Source organism: Heteronotia binoei, chromosome 10 (genome assembly GCF_032191835.1).
Source record: "Heteronotia binoei isolate CCM8104 ecotype False Entrance Well chromosome 10, APGP_CSIRO_Hbin_v1, whole genome shotgun sequence".
NCBI lineage: Eukaryota > Metazoa > Chordata > Lepidosauria > Squamata > Gekkonidae > Heteronotia > Heteronotia binoei.
Window position 1 is genome coordinate 190457 of NC_083232.1, and position 20826 is coordinate 211282.

Consider the following 20826-nt stretch of genomic DNA (forward strand, 5'->3'; position numbering starts at 1 on the left):
CGACCACCTGGTCTTGCCTGGTCTGACTGGTCCAGCTGTCTTCCCCATCTGGCCCCTCAGTTCAGCTCACAGAGGGAGAGGGGCGGGGTTTCAGCATGCTCCTCTCAGGAAGATCCTGACTCTGCAGAGCTCCTTTGAAGGCCTTCGAGGGTGTGTGTGTGGCTTCTGGGCTACCATCACAGCAGTTGAATCGTGGCTGGCAAAATGTTGGAGGGAGGGGGGGAGTCTTACAGGTCTCTTGCAGCTCCAAGGGAGGAGGGGGAGGCCTAAACAGCTAGTCAGCTGGCTTTGACCTGGGACTCGCCTGCATGTTTCTTTGCTGCTCAAATCTCTCAGGCAAGTTTTGATTTGGGGGTCCAGTTCACAAGTAGATTGGGTAGCGGAGGTTCTGGAACACTATCTTGCCCTTTCTTTTAAAAAAATCCTTTCCATGTGGTTTCCCCATATACAGACAAGATTCTGGATGTTGTAAAAACCACTACAGGTAGGTTAAAAGAAATTGGAAGTGGCCAAGTGATCTTTGACTCACAAGAGCTTCTTTGCTGGAAAACTTGGTTCTTCTTGAAGGGAGGGGGGGTCTCCTGCTCTCAGACGTTGTTCTGCTGCTGCAGACTATCATGGCTCCCCCCGGAAACTGTCCATGTGGTTAGATCCCAGTCCGTCCTGGCTGATCAAAAAGGGGGGAGTTTAGTGCCAGGTTACGTGATCAATGTTTCTTTGATAGAAGGAGATCTCCCCAGACCTCCAAAAAAAGGCAGTGACAGACCAAGGGATTCTGGCCAAACTTGGGCCGGTTTCTAAGCTGCCTTTTGTGGGGAAATTCTGGCAGCAGTGCAGGGTTCTTGGGAAGACTCATCTTCCTGTCACGCATGTGGCTTTGATTGCTCTGGCGGGAAGTCTCCATCTTTAAAGGCAACATTGCTTTTCTTCACCTCCCTGGATTTATTAGTCGCTTTCAGTACCAGAGCTATGAACGCATGAAGGATCCTGAAGTGGGCCATTTGCCCATCAAAGTCTGACATGCTGAGGGAAGGAAGTGCCAATCACCCCCACAGTGGGATGTCTGAGGAGCAATTTCCCGAAGGATCTTGGTTTTGGTGTGGAGGCGATGTGGGTTGGGGAGGCTGAGATTCTGAAGGGAGTTGTGCTCGTTGGCAGAATAAATAACACAGCTTGATTAAAGAGTAGATAGAGGTTTATTTAGGAGCTGACATACTTGATAGAAAAGAGGAGAGACAGGTACAGGTGCATCTCTACATCTCTAGCTGAGAAAGAGGGCAAGACAACTGGATGAAGCACTTCTGAGAAGAAAGAGGAAATTGCCCTGAGAACGGCAATCTGGAGACAGGCAAGGAAAGACCCCGAACAGGAGAGAGAAGGTGCTGTCCTCACGATCAGTTCTCTTCTTGCTGCCCCATCAGGGTGGTGATGTTGTTGTTGTTCTTCTTCTTTGTCTCCTTCCTCTTTCTTTTCCTCTTCCTCCACCAGACATGGCCTCTCCCACACTGCTGCCCTACTTGGATGGTGTGGCTGTGTCAGTCAAAGGCTATGTTAGGAACTCAGGAGTTTGATTGAATCCTTCCCTTCTGGGGGAAATGCCTATTGCTAGCTTCATTAGCCAGTTCAGTCCCATGGGCCAGGAGATGAGTGAGACAGAAATGGTAATCAGCAGGTTCAGTTTCAAAGTATGATGGAGCATCTGCAGACAGTGACTTCTTTGTGACTTTGAGATACAACATCAGCTTCTCAGCTCTCAGAAGAAGTGAGCCGCCGCTGAAGGTGGTTTTCTGGTGTGCCTGTGAGGTCTGAGATTACCCTTCTTGGATCTGAGTGTCTGGTGTGGCTTGTGGCTTTGCAAGCTTTTTGCTTTGCTCTCTCCTCACCCAGTGTGGACCCCAATGACCAGAAGAAGACGGCTTGCTATGACATCGATGTGGAAGTGGAGGATCCCTTGAAAGGGCAAATGAGCAGTTTCCTTCTCTCCACAGCAAATCAGCAGGAGATCACAGCACTAGACAACAAGGTATTCTGGGGAGACCAGCTGGGACTTCTGGGGGTTGAGCTGGGAACGCTGCAGTGTCTGTGAGGGAGGTGGCCACCGATGCTGGATCAGACCGCTTGGCTGCATTTCCAGCTGCAGGGAACTGGCAAGCGGAGTGTTTCAAACAACCGCTCAGAGGACGGTTCTCTATCATCTGGTTCAGGATGCTTTACAATCCAGTCCCTTTAGGAGGAGTGGAAGGGCGGCTCCCCACCCTGCTGGGCTGAGGTGGAGGTGGACGGGATCCTCCCTCTGCTTCCTCAAGAAGCCTAAGAAGTGAGATTTTGTGGCGCAGGAATATCGGAAGCCACATCTGAGTGAGGGCATCTTATGGGGGTGGGGGAAGGGCTGCTGTGGCCAGTTCCAGGTACAAACGCTCTGCCCTTTTTTGTAGGACAGCCCCCCCCACTGCTGAAGGCACAGCTGGGGGGCATTTTGGCATAACCCTGATTCTCCAGGGGTCCAAGGTGGGGCAGTCTGAGTGGTGTGGGAAGAAGCTCCTCCCCAGGGGCAGTTGGGATCACGATTCCTGAGGGGAGGGGGACTTCTCTTCCAGGCTCTCCCCGTCTCGGCCCTATCTGTCAAGCATTGCTGGCTGCAGAGCACTGCGATTCCTGGTCTTCTTTCTCTTTTTGATTGGTAGTCAGTCTTTCCCCTCCTTCCCCCAATCATGGGGTGGTGGGGAAGCACCCCCCATCTTCTGCTCCTACTCATAAGTAGGGAAGGCCACGGGGGGGATGACTTTCTTGAAGGGGGTCCTTCATGGGGTATCGCCAGGTGAACCCCCCTCCAGTCCTCGGAAGAGAGGCAGCCTTTGGGCTAGGAGCTGCCCAGTCACTTCTTCAACCTGTGGAGCATTGGTGGCTGCTACAGTGGGAATTCCACCTCTCCCTCAGTGGCCCCTCCTCCCGGAGCCTGAACAGGCTTCCCAGGCACGCTACACGGCAGCTGGTCACCAGCACTGCCTTCCTGAATCCCCCCAGTAAGGTGAGGTTTCTTTCCCTCCCCCAAAGAACAGAAGAGTCTCATTTAGCTTTGAGAGACAATGACTGATGCAGGTTTACAAGATTATGCATGGGATAGAGAAGGCAGAGAAAGATGGATTTTTCTCCCTTTCTCACAATACTAGAACTCGTGGTCACTCCATGAAATTGCTGAGCAGTCAGGTTAGAACAGATAAAAGGAAGTCTTCTTCACCCAAAGGGTGATTAACATGTGGAATTCACTGCCACAGGAGGTGGTGGCAGCTGCAAGCATAGACAGCTTCAAGAGGGGATTGGATCTGGAGCAGAGGTCCATCAGTGGCTCTTAGTCACAGGGTATTGTTGGAACTCTCTGCCTGGGGCAGTGATGCTCTGTATTCTTGGTGCTTGGGAGGGGGGTCACAGTGGAAGGACTTCTAGTGTCCTGGCCCCACTGGTGGACCTCCTGATGGCATCTGGGTTTTTTGGCCACTGTGTGACACAGAGTGTTGGACTGTATTGGCCTGATCCAACATGGCATCTCTTATGTTCATATCCCTTTCTCCTCCTTCAGGAAAGAAAAGGTGGGTGATTTCTCCAAGGGCAGCCCAAGTGGGTCTTTCTGCCTGCAGTGTCCTTCTTTCCCTCCCCTCCTGTCTTGAACCAGAACAGGCAGAAATCCCTTCTCTGGATCTGTCAGGGGACAATGCCCAGGCCAGACTTCTAGCCTGTGTCAAGGGAGCGGAGGGCAGCTCTAGCAGCCAATCATTTGCCTAAGAGGCCTCTCTGGGTCCCCTCGCAGAGCTCAGTGCCCATCCACCAGAGCTCTGGGGGTCTCTTGATGGACCATTATTCTGAGGAGCCAGCCTCTCTACTCTTCCTCTCTGAAAGAAGAGGGTGAATGATCAGAGAAGGAAGATGCATTAGTAACTATTGTGCTGCAGGTTCATCTTTTCCCAGAAGCTTCTTCCTAAGGTTCTGTGCATTTTGGAAATTCCTTACAGCAAAAGGGAGATAGTGAAGCCTGATCTGACCAGCCCAACCAGTTCCGCTAGAGCCTTTCCACAGTGGGGATTTCCCCCTCTTCCTTCTGCACCAAGACCGATCATCTCTTTCGTGCCCGAGGTGTGTTTCAAACCTCCAGTGGTGAATGCTTCAGTTGCTAGCTTGTGCTTGAACTCCGTCCTTCCTGCAGAGGCAGATGATCTTCTTAGGGGCCCTGGTTAGAGGAGGATTTTGGAGTCCCTTCAGCTGCCCTCAAGGCCTCAACTGCAAGCTCCCCTTTTTTGTAGGGCAGCCTCCTTTTGGGCCTTGGGCCTTTCAGCAGCAGCTAATGATACCTCCAAGGAGCTTAAAGATGAGCTAAAGTAGATCAGCCTTCCCTGCAGATGCATGACTGGACGCAATTCAGTCACCAACCAGGGTTCCAGAGTCAACATCACTGCCGGATGCAATAGCTGGCTCCACAGCTGGGAAGTGGGTCCTTTCTCTTGTGCTTCTCACGCCTAGGTGGGCAGTCTTCCCTGCAGACGCACTCGCCTCTTCGGGGACAGAACGGACAGATGCCTGGTAGAGGATAAGGATAAGGAGAGGGCATTGCCCTTCTGTCAGAAGGTGAGCGAACCTAAATGCTCCTCTAGCTTTCGACTCACCAGATCTCCCAGGGAACGATGGCAGTTCTAGCAGGCTAGTTTCCCCCACTCCTCTTTCTGCAGGCTGGTGGGCCAGGAGATGGGAGGCCTCACAAGGAGCCCCTCCCTCCGCAGGAGAACTACCATGAGTTAGACCCACCAAATGCCGGAGGCTGACTTCAGTCTTTCACAGTTCGTTGGGAATCCTTTGCAGGTGGCTGGCAGGAACATGAGACAGTCTTAAATAGTTGTACCTTGGAACAGGGGATGTGTGAGGGGGGAGGGGTTTGTGAATTCCCTGCATTGTGCAGTGGTTTGGACTAGGTGACCCTGGCGGTCCCTTCCCACTCTATGATTCCAGGCTTATGCAAGTTTGTTGTCCAAGGAAGCGTCTCCTCTTTTTGCAAGCTATTCAGCATCTGTTGGACATTGGAGCAATAGAGCTGGTCCGAGGGAATCAAAAAACATCTGAGGTCTACTCAGTTTTCTTTGTACTTCCAAGGAGCCATTCTAGACTTGAAGTGGTTAAATCACAGAATCAGAAAGAGAAAATTCCAGATGGAAACTTTCAAGTCTGTAGTTTCACCAATTCAAAGGGAGGATTTTCCTGGCCTGTTTTCAGATCCTGATTTGGAAATCTCATTGGCGGTTCCCACATTTCCCTACCATGGGAAACATTTTCAATCTTGGCCACAAGAGGGTACGCCAAGGTTGCCAGTCTTAGTGGTGGCACGTGCGAAACCTCGGGGCATCGTGATCTGCCCACACCTGGGTGGCATCCTAGTCAGGTCTCCTTCGTATCAACGGAGGATGGAGGGTGTGAAGTGCACCATCCTGTAGGGGGAAGAGTTGTTTGTCCCCTGCCCAGAGGGGTCTCCACCTGGAGGTCACTGTAGACACAGCTCAAGATACAGTTTTCTTGTCCCAGGAGAGAAGGGAGAAGATCCTGGCCAAGCTGGTACAGGAGACCACCCAGCAGTCTCATGTAGAGGTCCTGGTCCGGGCAAGCCTTTTGGACATGTGGGTGCCTTCTCAGATGCCATTCCACGGAGAAGGGTTCATGCTCACCTCCTCTAAAGGCTTCTTCCATTCCAGGACATAATAACCAATAGGCAGTGGCTGCAGCAGCAGAGTTGGATTTACAACCCCCCCTCCACCCGCTTCATTCAGAGACTCAGAGCAGCTTAACCTCCTTCCTGTCCTCACCCCACAACAGACACTGGAAAAGGAGAAGAAGACTTAGTTTTTATACTATCCTATGGAGGCTCAGAGCAGCTTACAATCTCCTTCCCTTCCCCTCCACACAGCAGACACCCTGTGAGGTAGGTGGGGCTGAGAACTCTTGAGATAACAGCTCTGCTGAGAACTGTGGCTTGCCCAAGATCACCCAGCTGGCTGCATGTAGAAGAGGAGTGGGGAATCAAACCCAGTTCTCACATATTAGCGTCTGGGCACTTAATCACTACACCAAACTGGTTCTAGCTTGTGAGGTAGGTGGGGCTGCAAGAGCTCTTTGAGAACTGCTCTTGAGAAAACAGCTTTGTAAGAACTTGTGAATGACTCAAGGTCACATCAGCAGGTGCATGTGGAGGTGTGGGGAACCAAACCCACTGTCCCATTAGAGTCTGCACCCTTAACCATGACACCAAACTAGCTGCCTAAGTTCATCAAGAGAAGACCTGATCTAGGAATGACAGTGGTGGCTGTTTCCATCCAGGCTTCTGTGGAGGAGATCCCTCTCAGAGAACCAAACAGGGTGGTGATGACTTTGGATGCCAGTAAGAGGGGCTGGGATCTCACTCCCATGGGAAGGGGACACAAGGGACTGGCTCATAAGAACATAAGAGAAGCCCTGTTGGATCAGGCCAATGGTCCATCCAGTCCAACACTCTGTGTCACATAAGAACATGAGAGAAGCCACGTTGGATCAGGCCAGTGGCCCATCCAGTCCAACACTCTGTGCCACATAAGAACATAAGAGAAGCCATGTTGGATCAGGCCAATGGCCCATCCAGTCCAACACTCTGTGTCTCATAAGAACATAAGACAAGCCATGTTGGATCAGGCCAGTGGCCCATCCAGTTCAACACTCTGTGTCACATAAGAACATAAAAGAAGCCCTGTTGGATCAGGCCAATGGCCCATCCAGTCCAACACTCTGTGTCACATAAGAGAAGCCCTGTTGGATCAGGCCAATGGCCCATCCAGTCCAACACTCTGTGTCACATAAGAACATAAGAGAAGCCATGTTGGATCAGGCCAATGGCCCATCCAGTCCAACACTCTGTGTCACATAAGAACATAAGAGAAGCCCTGTTGGATCAGGCCAATGGCCCATCCAGTCCAACACTCTGTGTCACATAAAAACATAAGAGAAGCCATGTTGGATCAGGCCAATGGCCCATCCAGTCCAACACTCTGTGTCACATAAGAGAAGCCATGTTGGATCAGGCCAATGGCCCATCCAGTCCAACACTCTGTGCCACATAAGAACATAAGAAAAGCCATGTTGGATCAGGCCAATGGCCCATCTAGTCCAACACTCTGTGTCACATAAGAACATAAGAGAAGCCATGTTGGATCAGGCCAATGGCCCATCCAGTCCAACACTCTGTGTCACACAGTGACCAAACATATATATATGTATATATACTGTGGCTTAAAGCTGCTGATGGACCTCTGCTCCATATTTTTATCCAATCCCCTCTTGAAGCTGGCTATGCTTGTAGCCACCGCCACCTCCTGTGGCAATGAATTCCACATGTTAATCACCCTTTGAGTGAAGAAGTACTTTCTTTTATCCATTTAAACCTGACTGCTCAGCAATTTCATTGAATGCCCACAAGTTCTTATATTGTGAGAAAGGGAGAAAAATACTTCTTTCTCTACTTTCTCCATCCCATGCATAATCTTGTAAACCTCTATCATGTCACCCCGCAGTCGATGTTTCTCCAAGCTAAAGAGCCCCAAACGTGAAAATGTTCCAAACCTTTAATCATTCTAGTTGCCCTTTTCTGGACTTTTTCCAATGCTATAATATTCCTTTTTGAGGAGCGGTGACCAGAATTGCACACAGTATTCTAAATGAGACTGCATGATACTGGCTGATTTGTTTTCAGTTCCCTTCGTAATAATTCCCAGCATGGCGTTGGCCTTTTTTATTGCAATTGCACACTGCCCTGACATTTTCAGTGAATTATCTACCATGACCCCAAGATCTCTCTCTTGGTCAGTCTCTGCCAGTTGACAACCAATCAACTTGTATTTGTAGCTGGGGTTCTTGGCCCCAATATGCATTACTTTGCACATGGCCACATTGAACCTCATCTGCCACGTTGACGCCCACTCACCCAGCCTCAACAGATCTCTTTGGAGTGCCTCACAATCCTCTCTGGTTCTCATCACCCTGAACAATTTAGTATCATCTGCAAACTTAGCCACTTCACTGCTTACTCCCAACTCCAAATCATTAATGAACAAGTTAAAGAGCATGGGACTCAGTACCCTGCAGCACCCCACTGCTTACAGTCCTCCACTGTGAAGACTGCCCATTTATACTCATTCTGCTTCCTATTAATTAGCCATTTTTTGATCCACAAGAGGACCTGTCCTTTTATTCCATGACTCTTGAGCTTACTAAGGAGCCTTTGATGAGGAACTTTATCAAAAGCTTTCTGGAAGTCAAGATAAACAACATCTATTGGGTCCCCTTTGGCTCCTGTGAAGAAACCAAAGGGAGCATCAATTTTGTGGAGCTCAGGGTGATTGGTTGGGGCCTCTTGGCCTTCTGAGTCAGGAAGGAGGCCCTCGCCCATATGGACAATACCACCTGCCAAATCTTAGATTGGCTGTTGGTGCAGGGGTGGCGACACAAGATCCAACTCCCTGCAGGCAGAGGCAAGGCAGATTTTGCAGCAAGGGGAGACTCACTTGCATTCGCTCAAAGCTGTCCATGTGGAAGGGAAGTCCAGCACCCTGGTGAGCTGGCTGAGGAGAGATCCCTGGACCAAGCAAAATGAAGAGCTGCCCCAGATTTGGCAACATGGAGGTGGACCCCTTTGCCTCAGAGCACAAGCATCAAGATCCAAGGTGTCCTCAGGCAATAGGTGTAGGTACTCTCAGTTGCGACTGGGCAGACCATCTTCTGCATGCATTCCCACTGATTCTGAGAAGCAGAGCTCTAAGAGCGGAAGCAGTGACTGCTGTATCCTGACCACAAAGCTCAGGGTAACAAGACCAACTGGGGCTGCCCTCCCAAGAACCATGGAGCCTTCTGAGCAGCACCCTCTCCAGCCACAGCCCAAGTTCCTAAGCCTCAGAGCCTGGAAGTCAAAGAAACAGGCTATTCTGATAAGGTTGTGGACACCCTAATGGGTTCTAGGAAGGGCCCAACTCACAGAGCATACAATAATGCCTAGCAAAGTCTTCAGTCTTGATGTTCGAGTGAAGGGTTGGACCCCTTCCTTCTCAGCCACAGTTTCCCTCTATCCTTCCCCCTCCATCTCCCCTTCCTTCCTTCCTTCCTCCCCTCCTTCCTTCCTCCCTCCCCTCCCTCCTTCCTCCCTCCCTCCCCTCCTTCCTTTCTTCCTTCTTTCCTGTCTCAGTAAGGGTTGGAGTACTAGGACGACACTGAAGAGACAGGTGGCAGCCCTTTCTTTCTGTGATAAGGGGTGGGGTTTGCATCCCAGGTAAGGGAAACATATTTACTGAACCCGCCTCAGGCTCACCGGTTCCCCTCTGGAAGCTCGGGGCTGTGCTTCAAGCCCTCTGGCAGGGCCCCCCGCCCCCTTCAAGAGCCCCCTTTCTGGGGGTGGGGTGGGGGGGTATGACCTCCAGCAGGAGAGTCTCAGAGCTTCAGGCTGCTCCCTGGCCCAGCCTTTGAACCAAAGGTTTATTTATTTATTTATTTATCTGCGTTATATTTATATCCCGCCTTGAGTCTATGTAGATTCAAGGGGCTAACTACATAAAATACACAATAAACAATAAGCAATATTAAAACAATAAAACAATCAGATAAACACTTAGGTTAATTCATCCTTTCCTAGACCAGAGGAACTGATCCTTCCTTTGTTCTGCCCTAATCCCAAACAGCCCCTGGAAAAGAAGTGGCGAAAGAGGGTGCTTAGGAGGACTGTGGGGTCTTGCTTGCGTCCTTCAGGAAAGCCTCTTTAGGCAGCGGGGCTTGGCTCAGAGGCGGTATTCGGCTGGCATAAAAGGCCTGGGGTCTGGATCCCCTCCCCCTCAGGGGAAGAGCCCATTCGCTTAGAGTGGTAGTAACACTGGGGGGGGGGGCTAGCTGTCTTTCCTTCCTGCAGAGGCAGTTTGGAGGGCAGCCGCCCCCCCCCTCCCCAGAGTTCAAGGCAGCATCTGAGGGAACAGCCTTTGGAGCAGCAGCCAGAGCTCTTGTTACCCTCCCAGGAGGCAAAATGATTTGATCGGCCCCCTCCCCTCATGCCCCAGGCTGCCCAACCCTTGGGCCACCGGAGGACAGGAAACGGCCTCTCTGTCCTCAGTGGTCTGGATGGGGCAGTCAGATCTTGTGCTGTTTCAACCCACGGGTTTCCCCTCCTGCCCTCTCAGGGCTCCTCTCTGTTCAGAGTGTTCTTCACCCTGTTGTGTTGTGCTGCTGGCTTGGCTGGTGGTTTTCTAATGGAGTTTCAAGTTTATTTAAATTTATATCCCGCCCTTCCCACCAAAGTGGCTCAGGGCGGCTCACAACACATAAAAATCTAACATAGTTTTGAATTTAAAACATCTTACACAGTTAAAACAATAAAATAATAAAACATATAATGGCGGTCTATCAAAACTTCACTCAGCTTCCAATGCCAGTTAGTTATAAGCCAGCCGGAAGAGGGCTGTCTTACAGGCCCTGCAGAACTGGCCAAGGTCCCGCAGGGCCCTCACCTCTTCCGGCAGTTGGTTCCACCAGAAAGGAGCCGTTACAGAGAAGGCCCTGTCCCTGGTGGATTGCAGGCGGTCCTCCTTTGGCCCGGGGATAACAAGCAGATTTTGAGATCCCGATCTCAGTACTCTCTGGAGAACACGTGGGGAGAGACGGTCCCTAAGGTAGGCAGGTCCTAGGCCATATAGGGCTTTAAAGGTAATAACCAGCACCTTGTACCGAACTCGGTATATTATTGGCAGCCAGTGCAGAGTCCGGAGCCCTGGCCGAATGTGCTCCCATCTTGGGAGCCCCAATAACAACCGGGCCGCGGCATTCTGCACTAACTGCAACTTCCGGGTTCGGCACAAGGGCAGCCCCATGTAGAGGGCATTACAGTAGTCCAACCTTGAGTTGACCGTTGCATGGATCACCATTGCTAGATAGTCCTGCTCCAGGAAAGGAGCCAACTGCCTCGCCCACCTAAGGTGAAAAAATGCGGACTTAGCAGTGGCTGCTATCTGAGCCTCCATCGTTAAGGAAGGCTCCAGTAGTACCCCCAAACTCTTGACCTTGTGCGCCGCTGTCAGTGGCGCACCGTCAAAAACTGGCAGGGGGATTTCCCCTCCTGGACCACGACGACCCAAGCAAAGGACCTCTGTATTCACCGGATTTAGCCTCAGCCCGCTCAGCCTGAGCCACCCAGCCACGGCCTGTAACGCCCGGTCCAAATTTTCTGGGACGCAGGCCAGCCGGCTGTCCATAAGCAGATAGAGCTGGGTGTCATCAGCATACTGGTGACAACCCAGCCCATACCTTCGGGCAATCTGGGCAAGGGGGTGCATATAGATGTTAAATAACATCGGGGAGAGAAGTGCCCCTTGAGGCACTCCACAATCAAGCGTGTGTCTCTGGGACAGTTCACCCCTTCGGGCAATCTGGCCAAGGGGGTGCATATAGATGTTAAATAACATTGGGGAGAGAAGCGCCCCTTGAGGCACTCTGCAATCAAGTGTGTGTTTCCAGGACAGCTCACCCCCAATCACAACCCTTTGTCCCTGACCCTCAAGGAAAGAGGAAAGCCATTGAAAGGCCAACCCCTGAATCCCCGCGTCGGCAAGGCGGCAGGTCAGTAACCGATGGTCGACCGTGTCCAACGCTGCTGACAGGTCCAACAACATCAGCACCGCCGAGCCGCCCCGGTCCAGATGCCGTTGAAGGTCATCTACCAGGGCAACCAACACTGTGGCCTTGGAGTGGGAGCTGAACGCCATCAGAGCCAGCCTGGGCTCTTCCAGAACCAAAAGAGCAGGGCCCCTGCCTGCCCACCTGCCTCCACTCCCCATGTCTCAGACACCCCACCCCACAGAAGAGTCATGGTGAGCGAGGCCAGTCTTCTGCCTGCTCCACAGAGGGGATCCCATGAGTTTTCCTGTGGGAGTGTTCTTTTAATCTTGCTGATGCAGCGGAACATGCATGCAGCGGAACATGCAAGCGAGTGAGCCAAGCCATGAGTCAGGGAGATCCCGGTTCGAATCTCCATCTCTGCCGTGGCAGCTTACTGGGTGACCTTGGGCTTGTCACCCAATCGCAGCTTGACCTGCCTCTTAACCAGGGTTGTTGTGTGGATCCATTGGAGGGGAGGAGAAAGAGCAATGAAGCAGCTCTGGACTCACAGGTGAAGGAAGATAAATAAAAGAATAAACAACCCTGCCTTCTCCCGCAGGACACCCCTGGAGGAGCTTCCATAGTGATTGGCTAGTTTGGGGGCTCCGTGCAAATCACTCCCACTTGCTTCCTTCCTCAGATTCATGAGACAATTGAATCCATCAACCAGCTGAAGATACAGCGAGATTTCATGCTGAGCTTCTCCAGAGACCCCAAAGGATATATCCAAGATCTTCTCCGGTCTCAAAGCAGGGACCTGAAGGTAACGTTTTCTCCGGCTTTAGGGGCTGGCGGGAAGGAGGAGGCTGGAGGCTCCACAGGTAGAGTATCCTGGCTCTCTATCTTGTGAGTTCTGGACTTCTGAAGGGCAAAAAGAGGACGAATGCCCACTTGTAGTTTAACGGTGTTGGAATCCAGGCAAGCAGGGTGTGCAATGGTCAGAGTGCTGGGCTCAGATCTGGGAGGCTTGGTGCAGAGTGTTCTCTTGAAGGCAGTAGAATGACTTCTCTTTGCCAGAGAGAAAATTCTAGAAGGTCCCTGTGTCAGTGGTGCCTGGAGCAGGCGTGTCTGGCTCCCTGGCTGCAGAGGCTGATGGTGTGCACTGGCAACAGAGGGGCTTCCATCCCGTTTCCTTCCCACACCCCCCACACCCGGCCAACAGAAGAGGGCGACTGAGATGAATGAGGGGTTGGAAGAAAGGCTTGGATTTAAGCAGCTGGGGTGGGAGTGGGGGCCATGATGGCTAGGATGGAGAAAGTGGGTAGGGGGAGCTTTTAACCCCCTCCCACACCCAATGAAGTTGATGGGCAGTGGTTCAGGACAGACCAAAGGGAGGAGTTACTTCCTCATCAAATAGCTGAGTTGTACTATTGGCTGCTCCTGGACGTAGTGATGGTCCATTTGCACAGAGGGCTGTGGAGGGGGGCAGAGACAGCTTCATGGGAGAGAGGTCCATCCATGGGAACAAATGGAGCCTGCCCATTCAGAGCCAGCAGGAGCAGGGAAAGGCCTTGGCCTCTGTGCCCTTTTGGTTGATCCTCCAACTGGTTGGCCGGTGGCCACTCTGTGAGGCAGGAGGCTGGACTAGGTGGACCCTCCCTGGTCTGAGCCAGCAAAATTAACCCCCCGGCATAAGCAGAGCACTGGTGGATGAGGTGCGGGATGAACTGGGTCTGAATCCTCAGAGTCCGCCCCAGAGGCCTGCCAGGCATCCTTTGGCCAGCCGCACCTTCGTAGTCTGACTTGTCTGGGATGGGCTTTGTGAGGACAGAGCGGAGAGCTGCTGGGGAGAAGGCGGGGGGTGGTAAATGAAGTCAGGAGGGAAGGGGAGGGGAGGGAGGAAGCAGGTATGATGTCTTCTTTGGGTCATTGTTCAGCTTCTGTAGACGTTGCCTTCCTTGGGCTGCCTTGCTGGCAGAGGGCAGGCCATAGTCTAGGTCAGGGGTGTCAAACATGCCGTTTGGGGGCCGAATCAGGGCCCCGGAGGGTTTCTATCAGGCCCCCGAGCAACTGGCTGTCATCTGCTTCCTTCTCCCTCTCTCATGCTTCCTTCTGCGTAATAGCTTGCTTTGCAAGGCTTGCTCAATTGCTCAGGAACTACCGAGCAAAGCCTCAATTTTCTCCACTGGCTGAGGCTCCTCCCTTGGGGAGGAAAAGGGTAGAAATAGCTTGCTTTGCCAGGCTCTCTCAATTGCACAGCAGAGCTACTGAGCCAAGCCTCTCTTCTTTCTATTGGCTGAGGCTCCCCCCTCCAGTTCCCTGGGGAAGGACGGAAAGACCCCGAGCTCCCTTTGCCCAATGAGTGCCAACGTTTTAAGCATGTTTTAAGTTTTTTTAAAATATATTTGTATTTGTCTGCATTCTTTATAAAAGTTATATTTCTGCATTCTAATCTTAAATAGGTGCACACATGGCCTGGCCTGACAAGGTCTCCTTTATGTCAGATCCGGCCCTGAGTTTGACCCCCCGGGCTAGGTCCTCTCTGGTGTCCCCCCTGCATCCTCCAGAAAGGTGGGGGGGGGGAGAAGGAAACGAGCCTTCTGCAGGCTCGTCTCTTGAGGCCTCTGCCAACACTGGGGTCTCTTGAGGCCTCTGCCAACACTGAGGAGGCTTCCAGGGAAGGTGAGCAAAGAGGTTCCCGACTGGGGCTCCCACAGCTGCTTTCCTGCCCTGAGAGTTGCCTCTGCATTGCAGGTGATGACAGATGTAGTTGGGAATCCAGAGGAAGAGCGGCGAGCCGAGTTCTACCACGAGCCCTGGTCCCAGGAGGCTGTGAGCAGATACTTCTACTGCAAGGTAAGACCCTGGGGGAGGGGGGAGACAGTGTGGGCGGGTGGCTCGGCTGGCCAGCCAGCATCTCCAAGCAAACACAGCTGCTCTCTTTCCCTTTCAGATCCAGCAGCGACGGCAGGAGCTGGAACAGTCGCTTGGGGTGCGCAACACATAAGCTGCTGAGGCGGGGGGGGGCGTGTCACGTCCCCCTTAATCACTGTTGCCTGGAGAATGGACCTGCTTCACTCCTGGCCGAGGAGGCACCACCAGCACCAGCACCAGCTCCAGTCTGACTGGCTTCCGAGTGGCTTCCCCTCAGGTCAGGTCAGGCCAGGCCAGGCCAGGAGGCAGCAAGGTTTCCACTCGCATTTCACTCACTTCATTTGTTGCTGGAGAACGAGGCCTGCCTGCCGGACCCGATTGGATTGACTGGGCTCTGCTCTGCCCTGCCTGCTCGCTTGACGGGGCCAGGTGACGAGGACCCCGGAGGCTGGGCCCGTGAGGAGAACTGGCGGGCTCCATTCAGCAGAGCTGGGAATCTGTGTTTGGCCTTCCGGGATCCTGCACCTCCGCCCCAAGGCCAGGCAAAAGCAGGCTGTGCCACCTCCCAGTGTTCGCCTTGCCCCCTGGAGGGAAGGCAGGCAGGGAGGTGGACTTTTGGGGCCTTCCGAGTCAGAGGAGGTTAGCTCTGGCCCTTCTCCTCATCAGCAAGAGGCAGGAGTTTTAGCAATACTCTGTCCAGTGCCGCAGGGAGGTCAGTTTGGGCTGAGAATTCCAGGGACTTTTCCCATTGCCAAAACCAGTGGCCAAGAAGCCCTAAAGCAGAGAGGCTCCACAGAACTGCTTCTTGCTGCCCTGGAGAGCAGCCGTTCCACCTTGCTGAGGACGGGCTTTGCCTGTGGAGGAGCCCCCATCCCTTCCGCCTGGAAAAGCTGCTGGGACCTTCTGTTCAGGCTAGGCTGGGCCTGGCAGAGTCCTAGGCTGGGTCTGTCTGCTGAAGGAGGGCTCCCTTGGCCACAAGGGGGTGGGCCCTCGTGGGACAGGAAAATCACCCCGCCCCAGCCTCGGGGCTGCTCCCCTCATGCCACAAGGGACTCGAGCCGTTCAGGCACCCAGGCAGCAGAGGGCAGACGGGACTAGGCCCATGGATTGCCAGAGGAACATGCTAGCTTTGTGCCCGCTCTGTCCCAGCGCCCCTTGCAGGGGAGAGGAAGCAGTGCATGCCTGGTTGTTCTCATAGGGGGGGAGCAGGACATGGGCCTGGCCCTCATGCAACCGGGTGCTTCTCTTCCCCCCAGTGCTGCTTTCAGGATGGGAGGGAGGGAGGGGACATGCATGGGCCTCCTGGCTGGAGAGGTGCTGGGTTGCCCTCCTGTGCAGAAGCCCCTGCTGACGGTCCAGAGAGGGGAGAAGCTGTGCAGGGCTGGGAAGGAATTCCCTGTGGCCATCAGCAGAGCTGAGATGACCTCCAGCACCATCGCCAAATGCCTCTTGCCACTGGTCCAAATTCAGGGCGGCCAAGCTGAAGCTAACAGAGGGGTGAAGCAACTCTGGTTCAGTGGGTTGCAGCTAGTAGAAGATGTCCCAGGAGGAGTTCTTTCCCCAGCCCGGCCAGGAACGCAGGAGGGAGCAGGACTTGGGGGAATGTGCCTCAGCCATCCGTGGCCTTTTGTAAACTTTCCTTGGGAGTCTCGCTCCTCATGGTCTCCGTTTGTTGTTCACTGCTCATCCCCACGCAGAGGGGGCTTGGCAGAAATTCAGGCTGCTCTCACTTCACGCTTGACTAAGGATCTGCTGGCTTCCTTTGGCCTTCCAATGATGGTGAGTCTTGCCAGGCGCTCTCTGTGTCAAGGGCCATGGAATGAGGGCTGCGCAGGTGGCTGTCCCAGCGGGAGCCCTCCAGAGCCCAGATTCCCCACACCTTTTAACTGGGAGTGGGGGGGGGGCAAGCGGAAGAGGCTCTTGTCCTGAGCCGCAGCTCACACACACACACACACACACACACACACACACACACACACACGGGCTGGTTCTGCCAGTCAAGGGCTGGAGGCGGGTCTGGCTGGAGAGGAAACATCACTGAGCAACTCGGAACTAGCAGTCCTCATCCTGTGGGTGTGAGGGAAGCTGGAGGTGGGACAGCTCAGAGAGCCAGTTTGGTGTAGTGCTTTAGTGTGCGGACTCTTATCTGGGAGAACCGGGTTTACTTCCCCCCTCCTCCCCTTGCAGCTACTGGAATGGCCTTGGGTCAGCCATAGCTCTAATAGAGAGCCAGTTTGGTGTAGTGGTTAAGTGTGCGGACTCTTATCTGGGAGAACCGGGTTTGATTCCCCACTCCTCAACTTGCACCTGCTAGCATGGCCTTGGGTCAGCCATGGCTCTGGCAGAGGTTGTCCTTGAAAGGGCAGCTGCTGGGAGAGCCCTCTCCAGCTCCACCCACCTCACAGGGTGTCTGTTGTGGGGGAGGAAGGTAAAGGAGATTGTGAGCCGCTCTGAGACTCTTCGGAGTGGAGGGCGGGATATAAATCCAATATCTTCATCTACCTCACAGGGTGTCTGTTGTGGGGGAGGAAGGGAAAGGAGATTGTGAGCTGCTCTGAGACTCTTGAGTGGAGGGCGGAATATAAACCCAATGTCTTCTTCTTCTTCTTCCCTGAATGGGGAATCATTGGTTGAGAACAGGGAATGAAGGGCTTCTTTTTGGATCAGCCAGTCAGACCCGGAAGTGCTGTTTACTCTCACAGCACAGTGGGATCTGTAAGGGGTACCAAGTGGGTGCAGCACAGATTGTCTCTGTCCTCTCTCCCCCCCCTCTCCCTCTCTCCCTCCTCTCTCTATGTCTAAGAGAAGCAGATCTGTAAATGGCAAAATGTGGGCTGCTCTTGAGATTCCCAGGGAAGAAAGGCAAACTAGCCAGGCCCTGGATAGCGGCTCGTGCAGAATGATGCCCACCAGTCAGTGTCTGAAATCCTGGCAGCGGCTCCTGCAGTTCCTGCACACTCTGGTCCCGGGGAGGCAGAGGAGATCCGATGAGGCAGCAGCCCCATTTAGCAAGACCGCCCCCCCCCCACCTCAGGACAATGCAGCCACCTGGTCCTGCAGAGAACGAGCATTGAAGGCAAAGTAGAAGATGGTGCCGCTCAACTTCTGAAGCTGCAGAGGTTGTAGGTCATGCTTGCACCCTAGCCTTTGCACCTCTGCGCCTTCTTGTAAATAAAGCCAGCAAGGCTGGGAGGAAGGGCGGTGTGGAGGCCTGCCGTCTCAGTCCGAGCATCTCTGTTGTGGTCGGTCGCACCATGGCAGCCCTCGAGCAGGTGATTGTTGGGCTGAGGGTGGAGAGTCAAGCAGCTGTGAAGGGGAACAAGGGTTGCGTTCCTCCCCGCCCACCGCCCACGTAGTCTCTCCTACTCAAGGCTGTCATTCCTTCAGAGATGAGTCTGCTTGTTGACGTGTTCTGTGGCCCTGAGGCTGAATGGGAAGCGGAGGCCTGGCACACCCTGTCTTCCTCCTCCCCTTCTTGCCAAAGAACGTCTTCTGGTCTTCCTGGGAGCCAAACGGGGGTCCCTCCGGGCCAGCACTGTCCGCTCCGGCCAGCAGTGGCTCTCTAGGATCTGAGGCAGATGGAGGTCTTTTGACTGGAGATGCCACCAGGGACTGGACCTGGTACCTCCAGCATGCCAAGCCAGTTCTCTTCCCGTCAGCCACGCCCCCTCAGCTCACACTTGCTCCTTGACTCGATTGGCATGGCTTCCAAACACACGTGCGCACACACACATACACATATGCACATGCACAGCTGCCTTCTCCTGAGCCAGCCTCAGTCGTGCCCACTCTGACTGGCAGTGGCTCCCCAGGGCCCTGGGCAGAAGCAGCTCCGGAGAGGCCAGGGGGTGAACCCGGGACCTTCTGTGTGCCAAGAAGATGCTCTTCCACTGAGCCACAGCAGCCCCTCCACCCCACCTCCCCAGGTGCAGCAGGGAGAACCGCTGCCACATGACCAGTATCCCCTCCCCTGGTCAAGAACTGTAGGGAGCTGGCAGATCTCTGACCTGCAGGTGGCAGCAGAGTTCTCAGGGATTACTGTGGATGGCGACTGCGAGGGGGCCTGGTGGAGCCAGTATAGAAAGAAGGGGAGATATATCTATACCTGCAGTCCCTTCCCTGGCCTCCCTATCCCCAAGGAGCTCTGTTGTGTAGGCCTACCTGTGTGGATGCCTGCTCCCTGGCAGTTCTGTGTGAGGCTGCAGTCCGGTTTCTCCCCACAATCAGGGCCGAGTTGGGGGGGGGGCGGGGGGAGCAGAGTCCGTTCTGGAGAAGAAGATGCCTGTGTTTGCAAGGACTCTTGCTGTTCCCCGGGTTCGTGTGTCCCTTTGTAGGCTGCTGGGCCAGGCCTCCCTGGAGCCTCTGCGGAAGAGGCAGGTGATGAGGAAGTGGGAGGTTTAAATGCCATCTTTCCATGTCTTTGTTGTACAGTGCTGCGTGATTTGTAGAAAAGCTTTGAAAAAATAAATACTTTGTTCCTTTGTATCTGTTGCTCCTTCTTGAACAACTAGACCTCAGGCAAACAGCAGTCTTAATGCATTTCCAATTCTGGAAGACGTGGCCACAGCATCTTTAAAAGATCTCTTGTCCTTCCCATTCTATTATTTTCCTCTATTGCTTTGCATTGGTCCTTCAGGAAGGCTCCCTTATCTCTCCTTGCTGTGTTCTGAAAATCTGCATTCAGTTGGGTGGAGGGGGGGATCTTGCACCCCAAACACCCATTTCTATTTGCATGCACCTCCCTTCTCTCCCCCTGCAGACGTTTCCTGTTGAGAATGAAAGTGACCAGACAGGTTGAAGCTCCCACAACATTTCAGCAGAGATGCTGTGGCTTCCCCTTGTAGTGACAGGCAAAGACAGATTGCACCAAGCTGGCAAACTGAACAGCACTGTGATGGAGGAGACCAAGGGGCAAAATCCCCTCTGCCATGCAGGTGACCCCAAGAGATGCTATCGAAAGGCCTCCATTTGCAGAACAACACACTGCAGCCAAACAGACACCTTTCTTGCAACAAAAACAGCCAAGAGTTTAGCAGGATCTTACAGACCAATGCTTTTATTGTAGCATGAGTCTCCTAGGCTGGAGCCTACTTTGTCAGAAGAATGATATGCAAACTGCAGAAGGTATACAGAGATTCAGTAAGTAATGTGAGATCAGAGGGGACTGGGAATGAACACACACGTTGTGAAAGCAGCAGACAAAGAAAACATGTACAGCACTTAACTGAAACAAATGGATCCCGTGAGGGGTGGTTAACAAACCCACAATGACTCCTGCGCACCTAGCCCTTCCAGGCTGAGCCACCTAATGTCACTGGCGCAAGTATTACTGTTTGAAATGAGTTACTCAACTGAAATCACAATTTAAGCTTCATCAAATTGTCAAGAAATACAGAGCAGGTCAGCCTACATGTTCCATGCTGCCCCTTCCAAAGCACATTCACAAGGGGAGGCTTACAGGACTCCTTGAGCATCCTTCACGTGAGGACCAGGTTAGAACAGGAGGACTGCAAGAGCCCCAAAGCCAAGGGCTCCAAGCATGGCTGCCAAGGCAGGCTGTCGCTTGGCTCCTGCAAAAGAGAAAGGGGTGGGGGGAGTGAAGGTCACTACAGATTCTGCCCACTTCGCTATACGCGAGAAAATGCAGATGTGATTCCAGAACTTGGACTGTTGGTGGCAGGTGGCATCAGGGAGGGAACAGGGGTTGCACATCTGGTTAATCTTGGAAGAAAGTAAACGGTGAAAAACTGTTAAGTATAGAATTAGAAAAGATTCAAGAAATGAAGCTGTTTTGGGACTATTTATATAGTTGATTAATATACTCTTAAAACAAGGATACAAATTATATGTAACCTAATCAAGTCTGCATTTGGAGAATGCGAGATTGCCTCAGAAATGCATCCACCCTATTCTGTGCTGCTGTTGAGTTTCATTATTACTTTATTTATTATTACTTCAAATTTCTATCCCACCGTCTCTGCGAGTGGACTCAGGGCAGTTGACAACATTCATATTCTCAAGTTAAAACCAATAAAAACATTCAAACAATTCCAATAGTGAAAAACAACAAACAATTTAATAAATGGCAAAGGAAACTTTCAGAATTTGTATGGGCCGGGAAAAAACCAAGAATTAAAATGAAAATTCTGATAGATGCGAAAGAAAGGGGTGGATTTCAACTGCCCAATCTAAAGTTGTATCATGACACAGTATGCCTGGTGTGGATTAAGGAATGGATGACATTTTCAAACAGAAAGTTACTAGCATTAGAAGGACATGGTAACGTTTTTGGATGGCATGCTTATATGTACTATGGGAAAGATA

General features: G+C 52.7%; 2 protein-coding genes across 2 annotated transcripts in view; one reads left to right on the plus strand and one right to left on the minus strand.

Annotated features, from left to right (window-relative positions):
- Positions 1-14652, plus strand: part of SMARCD3 (SWI/SNF related, matrix associated, actin dependent regulator of chromatin, subfamily d, member 3) — a 41361-nt gene extending 26709 nt beyond the window's left edge. The window contains exons 9-12 of the mRNA XM_060248215.1: positions 1888-2023; positions 12329-12451; positions 14383-14484; positions 14582-14652. Coding sequence (XP_060104198.1) covers positions 1888-2023; positions 12329-12451; positions 14383-14484; positions 14582-14635 — 415 coding nt within the window. The 3' untranslated portion in view covers positions 14636-14652. The remainder of the gene's footprint in view (positions 1-1887; positions 2024-12328; positions 12452-14382; positions 14485-14581) is intronic.
- Positions 14653-19811: 5159 nt separating this feature from the next.
- The window catches only part of SUSD2 (sushi domain containing 2), a 71355-nt gene continuing 70340 nt past the window's right edge, over positions 19812-20826 (minus strand). Inside the window, exon 14 of the mRNA XM_060248335.1 lies at positions 19812-20072. Coding sequence (XP_060104318.1) covers positions 19996-20072 — 77 coding nt within the window. The 3' untranslated portion in view covers positions 19812-19995. The remainder of the gene's footprint in view (positions 20073-20826) is intronic.